Below are 23,654 nucleotides of genomic sequence, written 5' to 3'. Positions count from 1 at the left end.
TGTATTTCCTTTTTGTTATAAGGTTGAAAATTCTAGAAACCCACCATCTCTTTCATTCTTCTGGATAATATTTTTCAGAAAAAAATCAGTGACAATATGCCTCTAAAAAACAAACCACGTTTCATTCGTTTCTAAATACTATTCTCTACTAAAAAGGAACAGGTTTGCTTGCAGAAAAGATGACTCAGAAATGATTAATTCCAAGTCTGGGACAGGGGCATGCCAAAAGGACAAAGAAGTCAGCTTGAAGAGGATCACTTCGCAAAATTTGGGCCATTATGATCATTAAAGTAAATAATAGAACAATGAATTATAACCCTTTGAATAACATAAGAATCTGAGTCAACAGAGAAATAAATTAATAAATAGGGAGGAGTAAGCACTTCCTTACATACAGTAGAATGGAGGGAATGATGGAATTAGAAAATCAATAGATCTCAAGCGAGTGGGTAAAAGTTCATTTATCAAATCTGTATATATATAGTGTAACCTTTGTTTCCCTCATCAGATTATAAGCAATACTAATGCACTGTGTCTCTTTCTGCTTTCTGTCGTCAGCACAGTCTACGGCACACATTGGAAATCAATCAATATTTGCTAAATAGTGCCAGTATTGCCTTCGTTTAGTCTTAAAAACCATCTTTATTCTGTTCAATATTTAGAATTAAGACTGATGACCCATATATAGTTCACGTGCTAAAAGAAAGTGTAGCAGTGTCTATATTTGGCACTCTACCCACTGCAGCTCTGACCTTAACAAGGCAAAGAGACTACAGAAGAGATCCCAAATCATGGACGGTTCTCAGAAGTTTCTAAGTCTAGAATTCTATTTCCATTTTTCAATTTTAGTCTGGATTATAAATATTAAATAGTTACAATCTATTACTCAATTTAAGAAGTTCATATAGACACACATACATAAACAAATATTTTAAGGAACATATATTGAAGCCAACCTACTTGTAATAAATAATTTAGGGTAGAAAGAATTCAAGGATGATGTTCTAAAATTCAAGCACTCTGAATTCATGTGTATCAAAGATGTACTCAAATATGACTAAAATCTGAATGATGTAACCCAAACTACACTCCTCCCCATAGGACTAACGTGGATCACTTTAATTCATTGCTAAACCAAGGTCAATCCAATAAAGGCTGATAAGACAGAATTAAGAATCTTTCTTCAATACATTACAGAATCACACACAGAAAAATATTTTACTGACCTCCATGACAGTTCAAATTGCATTGAAGTTTGTTATGGATAGTCCCAAAATAGCAATATCTATTCTGTAGTGCAAATTAGGCAAAGTCAACTAGCTCTATTACTATGCAAATAAAATTCATTAGTGAACTAGCAATTTCATTTCTACAGATGCCACTGGACTTGAAGGCCTATTATTATTCAACATAATAAGATGTTCTGAACTGAATCTAATTTCATAAAATTAACAACATAAAAATGTATTTTTAAGGTTTCTATCAGTATTTTTCATAGACAATAATCAGTATTTATAATTCCTCAACACCCAAATATGCATTTAATATTCTCAAGTAACAGACTATTTATAGAGATTCTTCGGTAAAACAAAACAAAACAAAAAAAAAGCTTTTTTTTTCAAACTTACTTGCGCAGAAGAAATCCTACTAAGCCAATATACTCTCAATCAAATTTACTAGCTAGACTAATTAAAACTGTACTGCTCTAAAGGGAAAAATCACAAAATTATAATTCTTCTTAGATTTGCTCTTCACTGTCTCCATTTTTTTAAGCCACTTCCTCAAACAAACATACATGTCTCTATAAAACTGTACTGTACTCTTCAGTCGACTCTTTATTAAGAAAAGAACAAGGAAAAAAGATGACTTATCTACAAACCCACGGTTGAGATAGATACATCACATTAACAAACAAATAAACAGCACATTGCCATTTGACATTTCTTTAAGCCATTTAAATTCATTTGGCCTTTTCTCCATATGATACAAACACAAGCAGAGTAAATCAAACACCATGGTCAAAAAAAAAAAAAAAAAAAAAGAGACCTAGGTCCATGGAGAACAGAACAAAATGACTGTGGGAGAGAGTATGCAATGTAGGTAAAGTTAGAAACCTTGTTTTTCTTTTCCTAGCCTTTTTTTGTTTTAAATGGTCAGCAGTAGTGAATAGGAGATTACCGTCTTACAGGGATGGTTTAGTAGAGTCCTTTCTAGATACCATTAGGTATTGTTGGAAAAGAATCCTTTCTGAACTTTTTGGTGTTCCTACATGGTCAGGGCCTTCTGAGCAGTGGAAACTCTAGTACTTTAATGGTGGAGAATCTCTACGGAGACTCCCCCAGATCCATTTTCTCCCATTCTAAGGGTAATAAAACCTAGAAACTCCTTTCTTACCTCTCAAAGAGGCAACTGCTTATATCCCGGGATACAAGTCTTCCCTTCGTTACTCAAGAGAGAATCTGTTTCTATTCCAGAGTAAAAGATTCCTTGGGAAGTTGAGTTGATTTACTTCTTTCCCTCCCTCCCCCACTGACCACCACCAACAGGGAGGATGAGCAGATATGCCAGCAACAACAATATAAACTCCAAGTTTCATAATTTTTAAGCTAGTCTCTTATGGTGCAACCCATGTGCTCAGAGGTAGCTGGGTCTTACCACGTAGCCCTGTGGAAAGCTAGGGAGGGGAAATCAACAAGATGCTCTGTGAATAAATATAAGGTCTGTTCCCCAATCCAGGTGTCTCCTGTTTCTATTTGTGAGAGAGAGAGTGTGTGTGTGTGTGTGTGTAAAGCATATAATGAAGTTAGCCTGTGCCAGGTTTGCATGCAGGTAGGGTGTATTTAGTAGGATCCTTCACAAGACTTAACAGGCCTCTGACCATATTTTAGGAGCAGCCACTAACTTGATGAATACTGTACAACTGGAAATGCCCACTGTATTTGTCATAATATAGTTAGAGCTGCATTTCCTACTTAACTAATTTATAAAACTAAGGAATAAATGAGGTGAGATCGGAGACTGTTAGGTTATTCTCTTAAAAACAGAATCTTATTTTACAATATTAACTTTAGAGACATAATTTCTTTCTTCCCACTCCTTCACACTTAAATATGCTACTGTGACAACAACAACAACAAACCTGATTTAAAAAAAACAAAACAAAACACAGCTACAGACAAGACAATAAAAATTTGCAATGGTTAATTTAGTTTGAATGTTCAGCTCCCTTTTTTGCACTTTGAGCAAACACATGAATAGCTGTATCAGATTTCCTTGAGAGACAAATTTTTATACTTAGCTTTAATAAAGATACTGCTTGTTCAACCTTATCAAAAGATGGTTATGAATATATAGTCAAAAAATTCTTGTGGTAACTAAACTTATTAAATATATTTCCCACTGCTTCTAAGTCCAAATATCAGCTGGAAACCAAGTAATAAAGAGATTCAATATATCATTTTCTAAAATGAAATAAATAGCTGTCAAATTAACTTCTGAGAATTTAACGTAAAATATTCTGAATAGCTGTCCAGAGAATTTTCTATCTTGTTATTAAAACCCAAAAATAATTATGAGCAAACATTGTTTTAGTACTTTCCAAGTCTATATTGTTATTTAAACAATATAAATAATTCAAATAACATAATAAAATAAACATGTATGTAAATTAGCTTTTACTTTCAAAAGAATTAATGGAAATCCTAAATATACAAAGTACTTCACAAAAACGAATACCATAAGAGTCAACGCTTCTTTTATATTATTTAACCTGATAATTACATATTTACTAAATCTAATGCTGTAATTTAAAAAATCACATAAATAAATTACCAAACAATCTGATAAATTCACTTACTAAGTCTGGAATGCTTGATTTAAATCAGCTATGGATCTATATAGAATCTTTCAAACAAAATTTATAACAAGTTATATGTAATTTAACCAACTTTACCTTTTATGTAAAATTTGCATTTATGTCAGAAAACATGCATTTATGCACTGGCTACATGCATAAAACACATATGCAAAGCCCAACAGTTACAGTTGTTTTTAAGCAAGCAATTCTGGAGGGGTGACACAGAAAAAATACAGGAAAATCACACAATAAAATGGTTAAAAAAATAGCACCCAGTAACAGAGCAAAATATCTTGCACTATCTTCACATTTAACAATGTAAAACATGAAGAGGGGCACCGAAGAAGACACAAAGAATGAGAAAATGGATGGAGAAATTGATAACTTCTATAAGGGAGTTACACAAATCAGACACAAAAATAGAGATAATAGATGAAGTGGATGGTACATAAGTGTTCCTTTCCAGGTTTGAATGGTTCTATATGTTCCCTAGTGTTCCACAATGTATCTAAAACAAAGAAAACCAGTTTCAGAAAAATTACTTGTTTTGCTTCCATTTTTCTCGAGGATTATGCACAGCAGTTTTTTTCTCTTTTGATCTTTTGGCTAAAGATCTGTAGATTGTACAAAAATAGATCTAAACTTAGTTTATATCCTCAAAATTTCTAAATATCATTTTGAAACAATTGGTTCCATTATGCTCTGTCAATTTGTGGTATAAGTCCAGAAACCACTGATTACCAAATTTAAAAAGCTCAAATGCCTAAAGATACATACATACTTGTATTATGTCTGTATGTGCCAGGGGAAAACTGAATAAATTTCAAGGGTAGGAGTATTGAGGGTGAGGTGAGGGCCAAGTCACTTATCAGTTTTTTCTTTTCTTTTTACATGTTTGTGTTGATTTCACTTGTTACAAGAATGTATTATTTCAGTACCTGGAAAATTCTCAAAGACTTAGGAAAAAATTCATGTTAATAGCAATGTAGGAAAAATGCAACACTAATATTTGTCATTAAAAAATACTCCCTTTGCAAATGAATAGAACATTACAAGGTTAATTAAAAAAACATATATATATGTACACACACACACACACACACACACATATATATGTGTGTGTGTATATATATATATATATATATATATATATATATATATATATATATAAAATTTCAAGAACATAATTGAGTATTCTTATGGTAAACTGCATTTCAGAAAAACTGAATTTTTATCTGTTCTCTTAAAAATGTGAAATTTTAGGGGCCAGCCCGGTGGCTCAGGTGGTTAGAGTTCCATGCTCCTAACTCCGAAGGCTGCTGGTTCGATTCCCACATGGGCCAGTGGGCTCTCAACCACAAGGTTGCCAGTTCAATTCCTCGACTCCCACAAGGGATGGTGGGCTCCGCCCCTGCCACTAAGATTGAACAGGGCACCTTGAGCTAAGCTGCCACTGAGCTCTCGGATGGCTCAGTTGGTTGGAGCACGTCCTCTCAACCATAAGGTTGACGATTCGACTCCCGCAAGGGATGGTGGGCTGAGCTCCTTAAAAACTAGCAATGGCAACTGGACCTGGAGCTGAGCTGCGCTCTCCATAACTAAGACTGAAAGGACAAAACTTGAAGCTGAACAGCACCCTCCACAACTAAGATTGAAAGGACAACTTGACTTGGAAAAGAAAAAAAAGTCCTGGAAGTACACACTGTTCCCCTTCCCCAATAAAAATCTTAAAAAAAAAAAAAAAGTGAAATTTTAAAAGGGTTCAAAAATACTCCCCTAGGGCTTAATAAATAGAAATAAAAGAAACAAAAATACATTAATGGGAAATAATTGGTAGCACATACAATGCCTATTATCATGAAATATAGCTAATTCAGATGGATATCTTAAATTAGGAGAAACTGAGGTAATTGAATATGTCCAACAGAAAAGACTATAACTAGAAGAAAAAATATTAAGAGTAAATTTACATAATGAAATATTTTTAAGAAGAATACCAACATTCTTTTACTAATCATTGCAGCCTATGGGGGGAGGGGAATTCCTCAAAAAGGTAATCAAAGCAATCTTTGATGCCATTTCACATCTCCAGGTTGTTTTTCACTCAGCCTGGACACTCAGCTTACCATAAAATTAAAGATTACTTTCTTAATTTTCCTTGAAGTTGGTTGCTGCCCCATCATTTAAGAATAAGTTCAGACTTATAAAGACTACTACATCTCCTACTGACCATCTAATACTATCTGTACACCCACTATGTGCCAGGTACCGGAGAGGCCATGACAATACAATGACAAGCAAAACCAGAGATAGTCCCTTTCCTTATGGGATTTATAATCTTTTAATGAATAGTGGCATTAATCAAAACAGCCAAAAAACAAAGTAAAACTGTCATTAGAAATATGAAAAAGACATACACCATGTGATTACAAATATATATAGTTCATAATAGGGAGGTGTAAGAGTCAAGGAGGTAAAACAGCCTTCGGAAAGAAAGATGAAATTTGAAGGGTTTAGCAGAGATCAACCAAGCAACGAATAAGAGAGAAGGGTGAGGCAGAGGGAACAAGTTATGTAAAAGCCCAAAGGTAAACAGAAGAGCATCTCAATGATGAAAGAAGACCAGAAAGGTGGAGGAAAATGAGGGTGAGAGAGATATGTGATAAACACGAAAGGAGGTAATGGCCTAACAACATAGATACAGCTGGGCCCTTTTATTTTTAAATTAAATTTATTAGGGTGACATTAGTTAACAAAATTATATGTTTCGAGTGTACAATTCTATAATACACCATCAATATACTGCAATGTGTGTTCACCACCCAAAGTCAAATCTCCTTCCATCACCATATATTTGACCCCCTTTACCCTCTTCTACTATCTCCCCACCCCTCTTACCCTCTGATAACTACTAAACTATTGTCTGTGTCTATGAGTTTTTGTTTCTTTCTTTGTCTTGTTCCTTTGTTGCTTTCAGTTTTATAACCCACATGAGTGAAATCATATGGTTCTTGCCTTTTTCTGACTTATTTTGCTTAGCATGATAATCTCAAAATCCATCCATGTTGTCACAAATGGCAGTATTTCATTTTTTCTTATGACAAATATTCCATTGTATATATGTATGTACATATATACATATATACATACATACATACATATATACATATATACATACATATATATATATATATATATATATATATATATATATATATACACACACACACACACACATATATATCACATCTTCTTTATCCAATCATCTATTGAAGGACACTCAGCTGTTTCCATGTCTAGGCCACTGTTGCAATGAACATAGGGGTACATATATCTTAACAGATAAATGTTTTCAGATTTTTTGGGGTAGATAGCCAGAAGAGGGATGGCTGGGTCATATGGTAATTCTATTCTGAATTTTTTGAGGAACCTCCATACTGTTTTCCATAGTGGCTATATCAATTTACATTCCCATCAGCAGTGTATGAGGGTTCCTTTTTCTCCACAGCCTCTCCAACACTTGTTATTTTTTTGTGTTGTTAATAATAGACATTCTAACAGGTATGAGGTAGTATCTCATTGTGGTGTTGATTTGCATTTCCCTAATAGCTAGTAGTGAAGTTGAGCATCTTTTCATATAACTGTTGGCTGTTTGTATGTTTTCTTGGGAGAAGTGTCTGTTCAGGTCCTCTGCCCATTTTTTAAAAACTGGATTGCTTGTTTTTTTCTGTTGTTGAGTTGTATGAGTTCTTCATGTTTTGGATATTTGCCCCTTATCAGAGGTACTATTTGCAAAAATCTTCTCCCATTCTGTTGGGTGCCTCTTTGTTTTGTTGATGGTTTCTTTTGCTGTGCAGAAGCTTTTAGGTTTGATATAATCCCATTCATTTATTTTAACTTTTATTTCCCTTGCCTTGAGGTCAAATTCGTAAAATACTCTCTGAACTGAAGGTCCCTACATTTAGTACCTATGCTTTTCTATGCAATTTATTGTTTCAGATCTTATGTTTAAGTCTTTGATCCATTTTGAGTTAATTTTGGTATGTGGTGACAGATAGCAGTGTAGTTTCATTCTTTTGCACGTGGTTATCCAATTTTCCTAGGACCATTTATTGAAGAGGCTTTCTTTTCTCCATTGTATGCTGTGGCTCCTTTATAAAAAATTATTTGTCCCTGTGCTCTTTTAAAGGAGTTTTTGGTGCTTATAGTTGTTAAAATGTCTCCTTCTTAAGAATTATGCTTGTATATTACTTTGAGAATATGTCTCAATTTGGGCAGGGAGGAGCAAAAGAAGGCAGAAAAGAAAGCAAAATTTAAATAATTCACAAATAAAAGTCACGTTAGAGAAATCAGATATGACAGAAACATTGGTACAAACAATTAAAGATGCTTGTATCTATCTGGAAGACAAAAATTTTAGTCAAAAGGGCCAATGTAAAGTTCCATTATTAAATTTACCATGGTAAAATTTGTTTCAATTGTATATAATTACTTCCATATAAACTAAGAAGCAACGCTAAGAATCAAAAATAATTCCCTTTATATAGCAATAAGTTAATCAATAATCATGAGTAAATTATGAAATGTGGTTTCTTATCAGAATTAGAAACATCTAAAAACTTACAAACCACGAAGAAAGAGAAAACGAGATATACATCTGAATGAGAAAAGGCTGACGTTTAATATTAGTCCAAGGTTGAAGATGACTTTTTTCCTCCCTCTTTAATACTGTGAAACCTTGAAACTGGAGGTAGATTTTGAATAAGAAGCTACTAAATAAGGATCTTAACTTTTTTGATAATGTGAAAAAAGAACAAGTTGACTTACTAAATATGAAATAATCTCTGAGGCAGTTTCTAATTTCTTTTCCTATTGTTGTAACAAAGTTTGCATTGCAAGAAAAACCTCAATAGGGTTAAGGCATCAATTATTTTCCCATTCTGCAAGTTACACAGGAGGAGGGGAATTATTAACAGGAATGATAAAGCTGTACTTGCATTTGGTAATGCAAAGAGAAGCTTACGAATGAGACGTCTCATTAGTTTGAGCAGATGGATCAAAATTAAAGGCTGAATAGCCAACTTTTAATTTCCCAATAGCCACGAAGAGCTTGAAGTCTTGCAGAGTGTGACTGTTGAAAAGTCAACATGAAAAGATTTTCTCCATCTGTCATCACACATGCTTGAGTGGAACACAACTGCCTCCTACTGTTTTTAATACTTTTAAGGCAAAGCTGCACATAAAATCTATTAAGTACATGAGCACATAAGTTTAGATGATTTGTGTACTGATACCCATGGAATAGTATGATTGGAGACTATTGGCATGGCTTTTGCACATCAAATTTGCTTTATTCTAATTTAATCTAAATAAAGAGAAAAAAATGAATTCATTTGTATATTTATGAAAAACAATATTAATTACAAAAAGTATTTACTTGCCTGAGAGTTATAGTTCATTTTCAAAAAATGGACATGTATATTATCAGTCTACTTAATAATGGTCTGAAAAGTAGCTGCTCTGATAAAATTATTTAGGGAAACCATAACTAGGGAGAAAATCCAAAATACAAGAAAACAAACAAAATCAAGAAATATTCACTGGGAGGATTTTTTAACCAGTTGGAAGGGAGAGGTGATAGCAGGAAAGACTCTATTAGTTTCTCCAACTACAATAGATTGATTTACAATTTCTTACTGCTACACATTAACTGCTAACGTATACTTAAAAGGTAACAAAATAAAGCTAAATTTTGTTGACCCCCAAATTAACTTATGTTCACTTAACAACAAGGAAAAGCACCTTTATTGAACACGTAGTTGGCTTCTTAATAATGCACTAATGTGCAGTTAGTTACAACTAAAACTGAATTCCAGAAGCAAAGCTCTTTCTGTCTCTCTGTCTCTGTCTCTATCTCTACACACACACACACAATTTATTGTACTTATACTCGTATGTACAACAAAACATTTGAACAGAAGAGCCTCTTAGAATGAAGCACATATAATTAGACCTTTTAAACATTAGAGTAAGGCAGAATAATATAATTTAAGAGTTATTCTAGCTTTCAGATTTTTTTAAATAATAAGGTAAAAAGACAGTGGAATTATATATTTTTCGTTCTCTGACAGATGGATACATACTAATTTATTGTTGAAATTTATCACTTGGAATCTTATACAAAGACAGCCGGTGATTGGGATAACATTATATTCAACCTCAGTTAAGAAGGGGAAAAACACAGCTCAGAAACTCTTCTATTGGGAAGCTCTTTGTTAACTTTCCAATAAAAGCAGAGGACCCCAGTTTAGGGAAGGTATTACTTCAAGGAGATAGAAAAGGGAAAAAAATAATCCAGTGAGGGGTTCTAAGCCCCTGAAAACAAACTTCCACAAAAGCCTCAGCAATCAGAGACTACTGTGAAGTAGCAATTTTTGAGTGATGGATTAAATCAAGGATTGCTAGCCTTGTTGGGAGAGGTACTTACTTCAGGTTCCAAAATCAAAATGTGTAAGTCATCCTTTCCAAGTATCCACACTGCAATTTCAGCTCTGGACGTATTACAAAGGCAATCAGCGGAAGCTGCCACTTATCAAGCTAAACGCACTTACAGGCCAAACAGTTACTTGGCAGAGCAACTTGCAAATAGAAGATTTAAACTAAACAATTTCTTTGAAAAGACTGAAACAGGAAAATATTTTAGTTTTGGGCAACTCTTCCAAAATTACACAGGTAGAGCTTTGTTCTCGAATTATATTGCAAAAGAGCTTCTAACTTGAGACGACTGCATTAATATAAAAGACTACGTTAAGGCGCTGCCTTAATAACTCAGTATTAGAATCTGAGGACACTGGCTGGGGCATTTGTAATATAGCAACACTAGAGGCAAATATAACTAGCAGGTCATAGTCCTGATGCATTTCCTATTTCCCAACCTCCTCATCTCACTAAGGATGTTGAATCTTTGAAGATAAGGCAACTCATCACAACCAAATTACATTTATCACAGAGTCCCTATGCACAGGACGCAATACTAGGAACTGAATCAACAATAGTTCCTTATAACCCAATCTAACTTGGTAATACCTGTGGTACTAAAACACAAAACCTAAAAGAATACAGTACATTGCTTAATTTTTAAAAATCTGACCTCTTTAATCTATGTGTTAGTTTACATTTTAATGTCATTGTTTCTATTTATGGTTCTGTCACATTTTTGCATGATTAGAGAAACTATAGAAATAACTGAGAAAAGATAGAGACTAAAACATATTTTAACAAAGGGAAGGACATACAGAAACAGAAACTATCTTTGGATGGTAGAATTAGCAGTGACTTTTCCCCCCCTCATTTTTGTGTTTTGGTATGCTCAAGGGTTAAATTTGTTTAAACTCCTTTTCTTCCCCTCAGTCTCTTTTATATCAGTCATATTTAAATTACATTTCAAAAACACAATCGCAAAGGCCAAAGACCACAGGGTCACAGTAGGAAGCAAAAACACAGGGAAGAACAGGTTTGAATAACAGAAAGTAAGTGCACATCTGAAGCAAGGCATGAAAAACACAGTATGCAAAACACGTGTTTTCATAATCATGATTTAGAGGTACTAGCTGCTACTTAGGAAAAAAAAAACGTACTGGTATGACACCACTATGTCTTATATGACTTAAGATTGTAAAATAAATTCAAAGTGACAAACACACATCAGATCATAACCTTGTATTACACTACACTGATAAAACTATTCAGACGAACATGGCCTAAATTTATAAAATCCCATGTAGGTCTGCTATGACAACGACATGTTATAACCCATTCGGATGCAATACAGGATCATGTGGCAAGACCTAGTTTAGGGAATTTATCCTGAGTAAATGTTTTAGCAGAAGAAAATAATAGGCAGAGAGATGATCAGTACAGGAGCACTGTCTTTAATAATAGAAAGTAGCCAACATTTAAGCACCAATAATGGCGAAATGACCAATAACAGAGGAACAGCCAATGTCAGCTGAGCGGCAAAGGGACAGTGTGACGTTCTGAAGATGAGAGCTTTATCAACACAAAGATGTGTATTTCAACCCTGAGGTGATTCTTTACTAGCTGCCTGACCCTGGGATGCTGCTTAACGTGTCTTAGGTTCATTTTCTCCTTTAACAAAAGGAAATAATGCAATGTCAGAGGATTGGGAAGATTAGAAGCCTAAAAAGACTTACATGGCACTTGGAACTTGCAACCTGAACTAAAACTCCCCTTTATCTTTTACAGACATTAAAATTGTGAAGACAATGTAGAAACAATGAAACATGTTTAGTATTTATTAAGAGAAACAGTGAACATAAAACTGTATACATAGAATAATTATAATTTAATAATGGACTGTAACCAATAATTAAGTTTAAATAAGCAAAATCAAAAGCTGTGTGTGAAAATAGACAAGACTAATGGGGTATGCATAAAAATTATAATAATAATGTTAAAATGGTAAAAATAAGTGAAACTATGAAAATTTTCCTCAGTGTTATATTATTTTTACAATTGAACAAAAGTAAAGGAGATATGTAGGTATTTCTCTAGAACTTAGGAAGGTCCTGCCATTATGAAAAACAAACATCATCGCTAACAACTCAAAGAAAGAAACTGAGACCTTCAGTCTAAACCTAAATTCTTAGGACACACAACCTGAAGTGGGTCATAGTTATGCTGCCCTAATTCTTGTTTGGAGAGAGGGACTTAAAGTATTTCAGCGGGCTGTCAAACTGTAATCATACTTACACAATCACCCAGAGTACATTTTAATTAGACGAGAGTACAGGAGAAGAGCGCTAAGTAGTCATGCATCCTTCAAAGGCTGGCAGTCATGGATGCTATGGCATGCACACAAAAGGTGGGGAGGTAATGCTTCTGTGCAACTTTCGCCTCAGCTTTGCACCCTCTCCATTCTCAGATTTTTCATGCCCAAGAGCAGCTGGCCTAGTCACCTAAAACCTCCCCTGGGTATCCGATTCAAGTCTGTCCTTTCTAAACAGGAACCAGTGCTGTGAACCAAGCCCTCCTTCCTATCAGAAGTTACCATTACTACAAGTGCCTATCCTCTGGCAGCTTTCATTTTGAAAAGTAATGCACCGAACAAATTTATACTAAGAATAAAAGGGCCAGCACTAAGATCTCTTTTTTACTGACCAAGCTCTCCCAGCCAGCATCTGAACTTTATAAATCATGATTTCTAGAGGAATATGTTAGTCCCTATATAGTTAAGAGACCTATGTTAGAAGAGGATATAACCTTCCTAAGATCCTTTAAATTAAAACATTCACGTGGATTTTTACCTACCTACAATGGAAGATACAACTGCTACTTTTCCGAACACTTAGGGATAGTCTGCTTCATTCCTTTTTTAAGAAAACATTGTATAATACAAGATTATATGGAGAAAAGCCTGGAGTAGTATAATAAATATACTTAAATAATAATTACAAATGATTGCTTGGTATGTAAATTGCACAATAAATACTGTAACACTACAAAGATAAGTGACTCATAGTTCCTAAGGCCTCAAAATATCTGTAGTACTGGCAGTAATAGCATTATTAAGCTATTTCCTTATGTTAGTATTTAAAACTATGTATCTTTATATATGGATGTATGTGTTTATCTGTCTCACTAAGAAGGAGTTCACAAAAACTGCTCTTTTTTTTATTCTAAAAAAGTGATTCACTTCAATGAGAAGCAATCCTATGTTCCACAGTAATGTAACAAGTACCTACTTATGTGGTCATTAAGTGTTAACTGTGATGAAAGAAAAATGATTTGTTTTAATTACTTTAATTCTATGGACAAAACAATAACATTTCTACCAGTGGCTTCTTAAATATTTTTATAATACTTGCAAGGCTATTCAATTACAAAAGGAGTGATAAGTGTTTTCCTGTCTAATGTCAAAATACAAAATATTTATTTACATGTTCCGTACATGGCAAAGTATTTACATTTAAATTTCCATTATTTAAAAACATCTTTAAGGGTTTATATTTATAATGATATCTGTCATAGATTAGACAAAGTTCTCTTGTGATGGAAGATACCCCGTTACAATTAAAAATTCTAAAAAAAAAAAAAAAGTTATTAACTCACTGTGCAAAGTTAATGAAGACCCCGAATAGCTAACACAATGCTGGAGAATAGTCAGAGGCCTGATACTATCTGATTTCAAGACTGACTCGTAAAGCTATAGAAATTAAAACACTGTGGTATGGGGAAGGAACAGTCAATTAGATGAATGGAACAGAATAGCAAGCCCAGAAATAAGCCCACATAAATATAGACAACTAATCTTTGACAAAGGAGCAAAGGTAACAAAATGTCTCAAAATCTTTTCAACAAATGGTGCTGGAACAACTAGACATCCACATGCAAAAAAAAAAAAGAGAGAGAGAGAATCTACATATGGACCCTACACTCTTCCAAAAATTTAACTCCAAATAGATTATAGACCTAAATGTAAAACACAGAACAATAAAAGAAGATAAGATTTATCTTCTAGAAGATAGATAGGTGAAAATCTAGGTAACCTTAGGTATTGAGATGCCTTTTTAGATACAACACCAAAGGCACAATCCATGAAAGGAATAACTGATAATCCAGACTTCATGACAAATAAAAATTTTGCTCTGCAAAAGACATTGTCATGAGAATGAGAAAATAAGCCACAGACTAGAAGACAGTATTTGGAAAAGACATATTTGATAAAGGGTTTTTATGTTAAATATACAGAGAACTCTTAAAACTCAACAATAAGAAAATCAACAACCTGATTAGAAAATGGGCAAAAGACTTAAAAAGACACCTTACCAAAAAAGCATATAAAAATATGCTCAACATCATATGTAATTAGGGAAATGTAAATTTAAACAACAATGAGATACCACTACACACCTATTAGAATGGCCAAAATGCAAAATACTGACAACACCAAATGCTGGTGAGGCTGTGCATCAACAGGATCTCTCATTCATTGCTGGTAGGAATGCAAAATGGTACAGCCATTTTAAAAGACAGTTTGGCAGTTTCTTAAAAAACTAAGCATACTTTTACCATGTGATTGAGCAATCACACTCGTTGGTATTTACCCAAAGGAGTTGAAAACTTTTATCTACATATAACCTGTACAGAGATGTTTATAGCTGCTTTATTCATAATTGCCAAACTTAAAAGCAATCAAGATGTCCTTCAGTAGGTAAATGGATAAATAAACTATGGCATATCCAGACAGAACATTATTCAGTGCTGAAAACAATAAGCTATCAAGGCATGAAAAGATATGGAGAAACCTCAAATACGTATTGTGAAAGAAGCCAATCTGAAAAGGTTACATACTGTATGATTCCAACTACAGTAACTCCCCTTTATCCATTGGGAGATACTTCCAAGACCCCCAATGGATGCCTGAAATTGTAGTCAGTATGGGACCCTACATATACTATGTTTTTTTGTTATACGTACATACCTATGATAAGGTTTAATTTATTAGGCATTGTAAGAGATTAACAACAACTGATAACGAAATAGAACAATTATAACATTACACTGTAATAAAAATTATGTGAATGTGGCATTATTAAGTAAAATAAGGGTTATTTGAACAAAAGCACTGCGATACTATGACAGTTGGTCTGATAACTGAGACAGCTAAGTAACTATTAGGCTTGCGGCGTATACAGTAAGTCTTTACTTAAGGTTATCGATAGGTTCTTGAAACTGCGACGGAATGACGTATAACAAAACCAATTTTACCACTGGCTAACTGATATGAACAAGAGTTAAATTACAATGGCATCTCATCAATATAACAAAATGATGCTGAATGAAATGACACTATTCAAGGAGCTGCTGCACAGCATGGATACGCTGGACAAAAGGATAATTCAGGTCCAGAGCAGGACAAAGCGGGATGCCACAAGATTTCATCATGCTACTCAGAATGGTGTGCAATTTAAACTTATGAATTGTTTATTTCTGGAATTTTCCATTTACTATTATCAGACTGCAGTTGACTGCAGGTAACTAGAATGACAGAAAGTGAAACCATGGACAAAGGGAGGGCTACTGTATATGACATTCTGAAAAAGGTAAAACTAGGGAGACAGTAAAATCATCAGTGGTTACTAGGGGATAAAGGTAAGGATAGAGAACAGGCTGAGGACAGAAGGTTTTCGGGGCAGTGAAATTATTCTTTATGGCACTATAATGGTGGATATATGTTGTTATACATTTATCTAAACCCAAAGAATGTACAGCACCAAGACTGAACCTTATTGTAAACTATGGACTTTAGGTGATTCTGACCTGTCACTGTACGTTTATTGATTGAAACAAATGCACCACTCTGGTGCAGGCTGTTCATGGTGAAGAAAGCTTGCACATGTGGGGCAGAGGGCATAGGAGAACTTTTTCTACTTTTAGCTCAGTTATGCTGTGAACCCAAAACTGCTCCAAAAACATAAAGTCTAAATTTAAAATGTTTAATGAGAAAACATTTAAATATTTACTGAAAATTTTTAATATGGCATATAAGTAAATTTTATAGACCCCACAGCTAAAAATACAGTTTGTATCTTCTGTAATATAAAAGTTGGAAATAAATGTCCATACCGGTTACATTACACTGAATTTGTCCCCTTTTTTACAACGAAGGTACAAACATTGGTAGTTATATAGGATATTTCTTTCTCAGGATTTTTTGTGAAATGCTATCAACAGTTTCTCTAGATAGCATTTTAGGATCATCAAATGTTCACTAAAATTAAATCTCACCAGGCAATCTAGAACACAGATTGGCATACATAGCCTGCAAGCCAAATGCAGTTGTTGTCTGTTATTATAAATAAAGCTTTATTAGAACACAGCCATGCCCAATTGTTCATATACTGTCCGTTGATGCTTTCATGCTACAACAGAACTGAGTAGCTGCAACAGAAAACATAAGGTTCACAAAGTCTAAAATGTTAACACTCTGGCTCTTTTTTACAGAAAATGTTTCCCGGCTCCTGACTAAGAATAAATGGTTAGTATTTGGTAATATTTTTTGATTAAAGAAAGAATACTAGTCTTTTACATTTCTTTATTTGTGCATGATAAGCAATGCAACCCACAAAGCAGTTTGCTAATGAGGGTCAAAGAACACTGATATAAATGAAAACATGACACAACGGTGAGCAGAGACGACACTCAGAAGGCCTGGGTTTGTAAGTGCACTAGTAAAACGATGGCAACAACTACTTGATTGTGTGTAGTACCTAATTTTCTTCATCTGTCTTGAGGATAATAGTGCCTATCTTTTTGGCTGCTGAGGGAATTCAATGAGATAATAAATGTAAGATAATTTTAGCAGTTTTAGGCATTTACTAATCACTGGGAAAGGCAAGCCACTAACACTATACGATCTAATCATAATTTTTTTCCCCCTTAAAAATTATTCTTAAAACAATATTCTCTTGAGGTTCGTTGGAAAACTGATTTTAAAACATTCTTTAAAAGGGGAAAAGCGCCTCAGGAAAGCTCCGGGGGTAGTGTTCCATGCTCTCAAATCTAATTCATCTTTGAGTTGTTTTATATATTGGGGCTTCAAACAAGATTTGGTCTGAAAAAAAGGATTCTACTGCTCTTATAATGAATTTAAAAACTAAATAACCAGAAAATATTTCTTTTTACATGACATATTTTTCGGCTAACAACATAGGGAAAAAAAAGTGATTCAAAGAACCATATACAATTGGGCAATGATTAAGTTTTACGTAAACAACTGTTATCATCCCCTGTTTCTTTAACAATCTTGACTGGAGCATTTTGGACAATGGAGTTTAAAAGCAAAACTGCTTAGTTTCCAAACCATGAAACAACACAAACTTTATTATATATATTTCAAGTGATAACTACTTCATGAAAACAGTAAGAATGATGTAACATTTAAAAGTTTTACATTATGTAAAAAAAACACAAAATAAAATTTTTGAGGTGAGAGAGAAGGTTGGTGCTTTTTAAAAATATTTTTTAAAAACAAAGGATAAAATTCTTCTCTCTCATCTATTGAATATAAATGGCAAACAAATAGCAAGACTTATCAATATTGGGATGATAATATTATCTATAAATACTTTATGACTTACATGGGCTAATCATTGGGCTAAAAACTTAAGAAATGAAACCTCTGAGTCATTCTCAGAATTCCAGAAATTTTTCTTAAGAGCATTAAATCAATAATTTTAATCATTAAGCATTGTCTAAAAATAGTATAAAATAAAGTGTACCTGATGTCCAGCCTTTACTTGCTTCAAAACACATTCGTAGCATACCTCATCCATGTTATTCAATTGTTGCACCTTCAAGTTTTTAAAACATGAAAAATATCAAATGAAGCAATTATAAACTTTCTAACTACAAAAAAAACTGCCAATTACAATGCATCTTTGACTAGCTAGAATGCAGAAGCAAATGCAATATAAACATCTAACATATAACGCAATAGGAAACAAACAGAATGTGATTAAAAATACAAATACACCTTCCCCCTTGTTTTGTGCACTTGAAACTAATAAAAAAAAGTTTTTTAAAAAACACAAATACATCATATAATACTTTCAGAGCACTAACTTTCTAAGAGTGTCGAGTTTTTCAAAGACAATAATTTTAAGCATAATGTACTAGTTATACATATTTTGGAATAATTTAAAATTCTTTTCTCTGCTTTCCTCAGAGAAGTCCATTCTTTCTATTTTTGTTCTATTTCATTCTATAAGCTATAGAGCATTTCTTTGTAATTCTCAAAATCACTGAAACACTACCCCATAGACTGTCATGGCATATAAAGCTGAAATCTAAGGAAACATACTGTTTCTGTGATGTATACGTAGCAGGGTAGATATTCTTCTACAGAACATATTTTAGATTAATTAGAAGTTTAATATCAAACTTATGAATTAATAAAGGGTCTCATTTTCCCTACTAATGATGAGAAATCTTCCAACCAAAAAGGAGGTGGCTAACCCAAAGGAATAGGCATGTGGCACAGCCTGTATCACTCAACTTAACATTTATTAAGAGTTTGGAGGGTTGAAAATGTCATATACACCTGAAATGACTATGATTTAGATTTTTTGTTTTAATAATGTAAATACTTTATCATTCTGGAAATCTTGTTATGTCGACTAAGGTGGATGAGATAATCACAAGATAATTTACTCCACATTAATGATTCAAAAAAACAACTCCAAATAAAACTGTCAATAATTTTCCAGTGTATTTTGGGTTGAGTTCTGGCCAAAGCCATTATGTATTTCAAATTAGACATGTCACACACACTATTTTCCCATGTTCTTCCATGACAATTGAATCACATCATGAGTTTCTAAACGAAACTCTGAGAAACTTACATGGATTTCTTTTTCAAGGAAATGACAAACTAACAACTGATTAGAAAATATAATAAACAACAGATACCCTGGGGAAATGCTTAATGGTTACCAACTGTATAATACAGTTGAGTATAAAAATAGTACATTTTTTAAAATTTTAGTAAGACAAAAATCTGTATAAGTAAAATATTACTAATTTACAGTTTACAGTATGTAAGATATCAAAGTTATTTTAATTTTGCCAAATTTCTACACCTTCAAAATAATTATGATGGTTCATTCATTTTATGATTATAATACTAACATATTGGGGTGAAAAATAGTGTGAACTTAATTAGCTTTAAGTGATTTGCCAATTCGTATGATGAATTGAAAGAAAATAAGGATCAAGATGGTTGACAAGCATCTGAAAAAATTTTCTTCTTTATCTCTTTCTGTGATAACCATGTGCTATCATTTAAATTATAAAGCTGAAACACTCTAACGGTATAAAAAAAGGTCTATATCTGCCGTGATACATTAAAATGAGATAGATAAATATATATCAAAACATGATTGTAAAAAACATGCAGCAAGTAATACTGAAGAGCACTTGAAACAATTAATAAAGGTAAAATATGCATACGATAACTATTATCATATCATGAACTATCCTTTTATGCATAAGTCAGAAATGGCCCCCTGCAATTCTAAAGATACCTTACTTGTATGCAATGCAGATGGAGCATATTAACTGTTGTAGTGAATGTTGCTTCTGATATTTTTAGCTAAGTATTTTATGTATAATAGTGCGCAGTAAAAATGGCCCTATTTTACTAAAAAATTGTTTTTATACAAGAAATAATATAATACATTAAAGACCAAGATTGATATAGTAACATATGATTCCATCTTGATTTTTTTTTATAAAGGTCATATGGCCTGTGAATATTCTCCTAAAGATATTTCTTCTACCGAAAAACACTGTCCTTAAACAGAAAGATAAATATATAAATTTTATGCAAAGTAACGTATTCCTTCATGGTATTACAAAATAAAAGTCCAAAATAAGCATCCTAATCATGCAAATACTGTGTTTCCCCGAAAATAAGACCTAGCTGGATAATCAGCTCTAATGCATAGTTTGGAGCAAAAATTAATGTAAAACTCGGCATTATACTATATTATACCTAGTATTATATTATACTATATTACATTACATTACATTATACATTATATAAGACCCAGTCTTATATAATGTATAATGTAATGTAAATTTTTGCTCCAAAAGACACATCAGAGCTGATTGTCCGACTAGGTCTTATTTTCGGGAAACAGGGTGGTACCTGGTAATACTATTAAGGAACTAGATAGACAAACTAAATGCATCACAAAGAATTTCAGAAATCCCACTTACATATATATAACTACTATAGTAATTACAAAACATTATAAGTAGGGCACCTCCCTTTATAGTTGCTATCATGAATTTATTTTTCAATTGCATATAAGGTATTATTCATTTTTGATAAATAATGTACCAAAATACATATTACAGGTTTAATGAGAGCCTTTTATTATTTCACACTGGCCTTCAATCATAACAAAATAACTTTTTAAAATACATATTCTTATATATAACTTGCATTCCTAGCTGAGAATACAAAACATGCATTGATGAGAACATTGCAAACTATAAACAACTTTTTGGAGGAATTATTCTACTACATGTAGTTGAGAAACCGCTTGATTTTGTCTAGAATGTTATATTTGTAATACTACAGAAATGGTCTTTTGAAGTCTCTAATTCCCAATAAGTATTAAACAATACATCAACAGAGATATTTTTAGAAAAAAATGCATAATTATTAAAATCAAATTTACCTTGTTTGCACTTTTAACTCCCAGAAACGTCTGCCCAAGAGGAACTGGTCGAAAACGGCCATCAAAGTAGAAAAGGCCAACGCGGGGATTGACGTGTAAAAATGTAGCAACATCAAGGTAGTTGGGTAAGGTTGCAGAGAGTCCAAGAATCCTTATCATACTCTGTGTGGATTCAACCTACATGGGTTATTTTAATTAATGTTTGAGGTAGACTCAACACCCTGGATTTTTACTAAGTTTAAAATAAGTTTTAGTAAACATAAAGTATGAAACAGTCACAATAAAACAAGATCCCTAAAGAAACACTGAATAATAACACATAGTCTAAAAGAGATATGAAAGAAAACTGGCCTAAACCTAGCATCTGGGATGATACAAAATAATTAAAAGTATAATTTTAGCAGATTTCCTGAACTGGGAAATCCTATTAATTAAATACTTTCTTCTTTTTTTGTTGTTCTAAAAATGTAACAAGGTAAGTAAGTACATGGGTTAGGTTTTAGTGTAAGTTTTACCTTATAATTCCAGGTATTAACAATATATGCTGTTTATTCTTTAGTTCAATTATTTTAAATTCATTTTAAACACAAATATTTAAAATAAGGTGGATGCTTGTAGTGTTTTACAAAATCTAAATTTAAAATGATAAAATTGCATGACATAAATATTTGAAACTATACGTATATGTATATGTATTCAATGAAAAATTATTTTCAGAAAACTAAAAGATTTTTTTTAAATTCTCGAGGAATCACTTATAAAATTAGTGTTTTCCTTCCCTTACTATAGATTGCTTACATTTTACCATGAATTTGCTTTCACTAAAGAAATCCTAAGGATATCAGCAAAAACTCAAACCCCCAAAAAACCAAGAAAATTTAAATAAAGGGAAAAGATGAGTACATCCATTATTTACGAATTCTCCTTTATATGTTGTGATTAGAGTCCTTTACAGTGATTCGAATGATGATTTTTAATTAAGCAATAGTTCTAAGTGGTGATATGAAAGGAAATAAAAGTGATTTTTGGTTTTAAAATCATTTACAATACAAATGGTATTGAATATATTTTTAAGTTCTTTGAAATACACGGTACCCTACAAACACCAGAGATATTTTTCTGCTAAAAATCTATTTTACAACTGTATTACTAAATCTTAAGATATAATCCTATTATTCTCACTATAGATAAGCCTTATGAAAAATGCATTCTTTTAAATAAGGATAATTTGGAACTTTGCTTTCTAAGCCAAATCACAAAGCTCTGTACACTATAAGTATTCATGTAAAACTTATTAATTGTTGAAAACTATAAAAATTAGTATTTTACAGCTTTGCCTTTATAATTACCCCCAAAACTAGGAAGTAAATGTTTATGATGTTTTCCCTCACGAGAAATCTAAGTTTTGATAGTCACCCTACTCACTGAAAGTAGTTAAGACAACCACTAATATTAGTTGAATGTTGTTAAATATAACAGATTTGACCTTTCTTACATTTTTCTCTTTTTCACATTTCCCTCAATCATGCCAAGATGTGAATTAAATTCAGTGTTGTGAATTTAATCCCTAATACCATGAGGCAACTCAGAACCTGAACAGAATCCACACTGCATTAGAGGAGCTCCCTATGGTGCTTCTGTTAGATGCCAATGTTGAAGTGCGATGTAAAACACTGCCATCTACTGGACAATCTGGTAATTCCAAGGAAGAAATAAAAACAGGAACTTTCCTATTTAATAAAAATAGTTAAGAGCATTGTGCTAGTACATTGGAAATAAGAGAAGAATCACACAGACCCTTTCTTCAAGGAGATTAAAATCTAGTGAGGAATACAGATGACGGTAGAATTAATTATAGCAAATTGTGAAATTATAAAGAAGACTGATAAGTGCTAAAAATATGCAAAGAAAGGGAGTACAGAGGGAACACAGAAAAGGTGTTAATTCATTCTGAGTGGTGAACTAGGAAATACTTCACGGGAGAAATGATATTTGGCAGATTCAAAAGAATAGTAGGTTTTCAACAGATGGATACGTAGAGTGATAAGATATATATAATTTTGCATTTATAACCCTTAATCTCATAGCCAAAAATATACTCTAATTTAAGACTACTTTCATCTCTGATAGAGGGTCAGTGGTATTGGAAAGGTAGTAGAAAAGGAATAAATAGTTTTGTGTGGCTGGAACCTATGGCAGCTAAACAATATGTAGAAGTTAAAATTAGACAGATCAGGGCTTCAATAGTCTTTAATGTCCAGCTAATAAATTTGAAAATTTTTCTTAAGATAACAAACAGAAAGTCATGAAAAACATAAGCATAGTAGTGATAAACTATATAATAGGATTTTGATTCTATTATGGAGATGCCAATGTGTGGAATATATACCTATATTACACATAATATATATTTTATATCATATTAATACATATATTTATATAATTATATAATGTATAATAAACAAATCTATAATATATGTTACATATATTTTGTTTATATATTTAACTTTATATAGGTTATATTTATA

The 23,654-nt window shown here is 32.7% G+C and overlaps 1 protein-coding gene across 1 annotated transcript in view; it reads right to left on the bottom strand.

The window, feature by feature from the left end:
* ASCC3 (activating signal cointegrator 1 complex subunit 3) overlaps positions 1 to 23,654 on the bottom strand; it is a 300,443-nt gene that overhangs the window by 163,469 nt on the left and 113,320 nt on the right. The window contains exons 12-13 of the mRNA XM_019738872.3: positions 21,127 to 21,303; positions 18,160 to 18,231 (exon numbers count right to left, since the gene is read on the bottom strand). Of these exons, the coding sequence (XP_019594431.3) occupies positions 18,160 to 18,231; positions 21,127 to 21,303 (249 nt within the window). The remainder of the gene's footprint in view (positions 1 to 18,159; positions 18,232 to 21,126; positions 21,304 to 23,654) is intronic.

Source organism: Rhinolophus sinicus, chromosome 2 (assembly GCF_057876585.1).
Source record: "Rhinolophus sinicus isolate RSI-liver-muscle chromosome 2, RSI-T2T, whole genome shotgun sequence".
Classification (NCBI taxonomy): Eukaryota; Metazoa; Chordata; class Mammalia; order Chiroptera; family Rhinolophidae; genus Rhinolophus; species Rhinolophus sinicus.
This window is presented reverse-complemented; position numbering and strand designations above follow the sequence as displayed.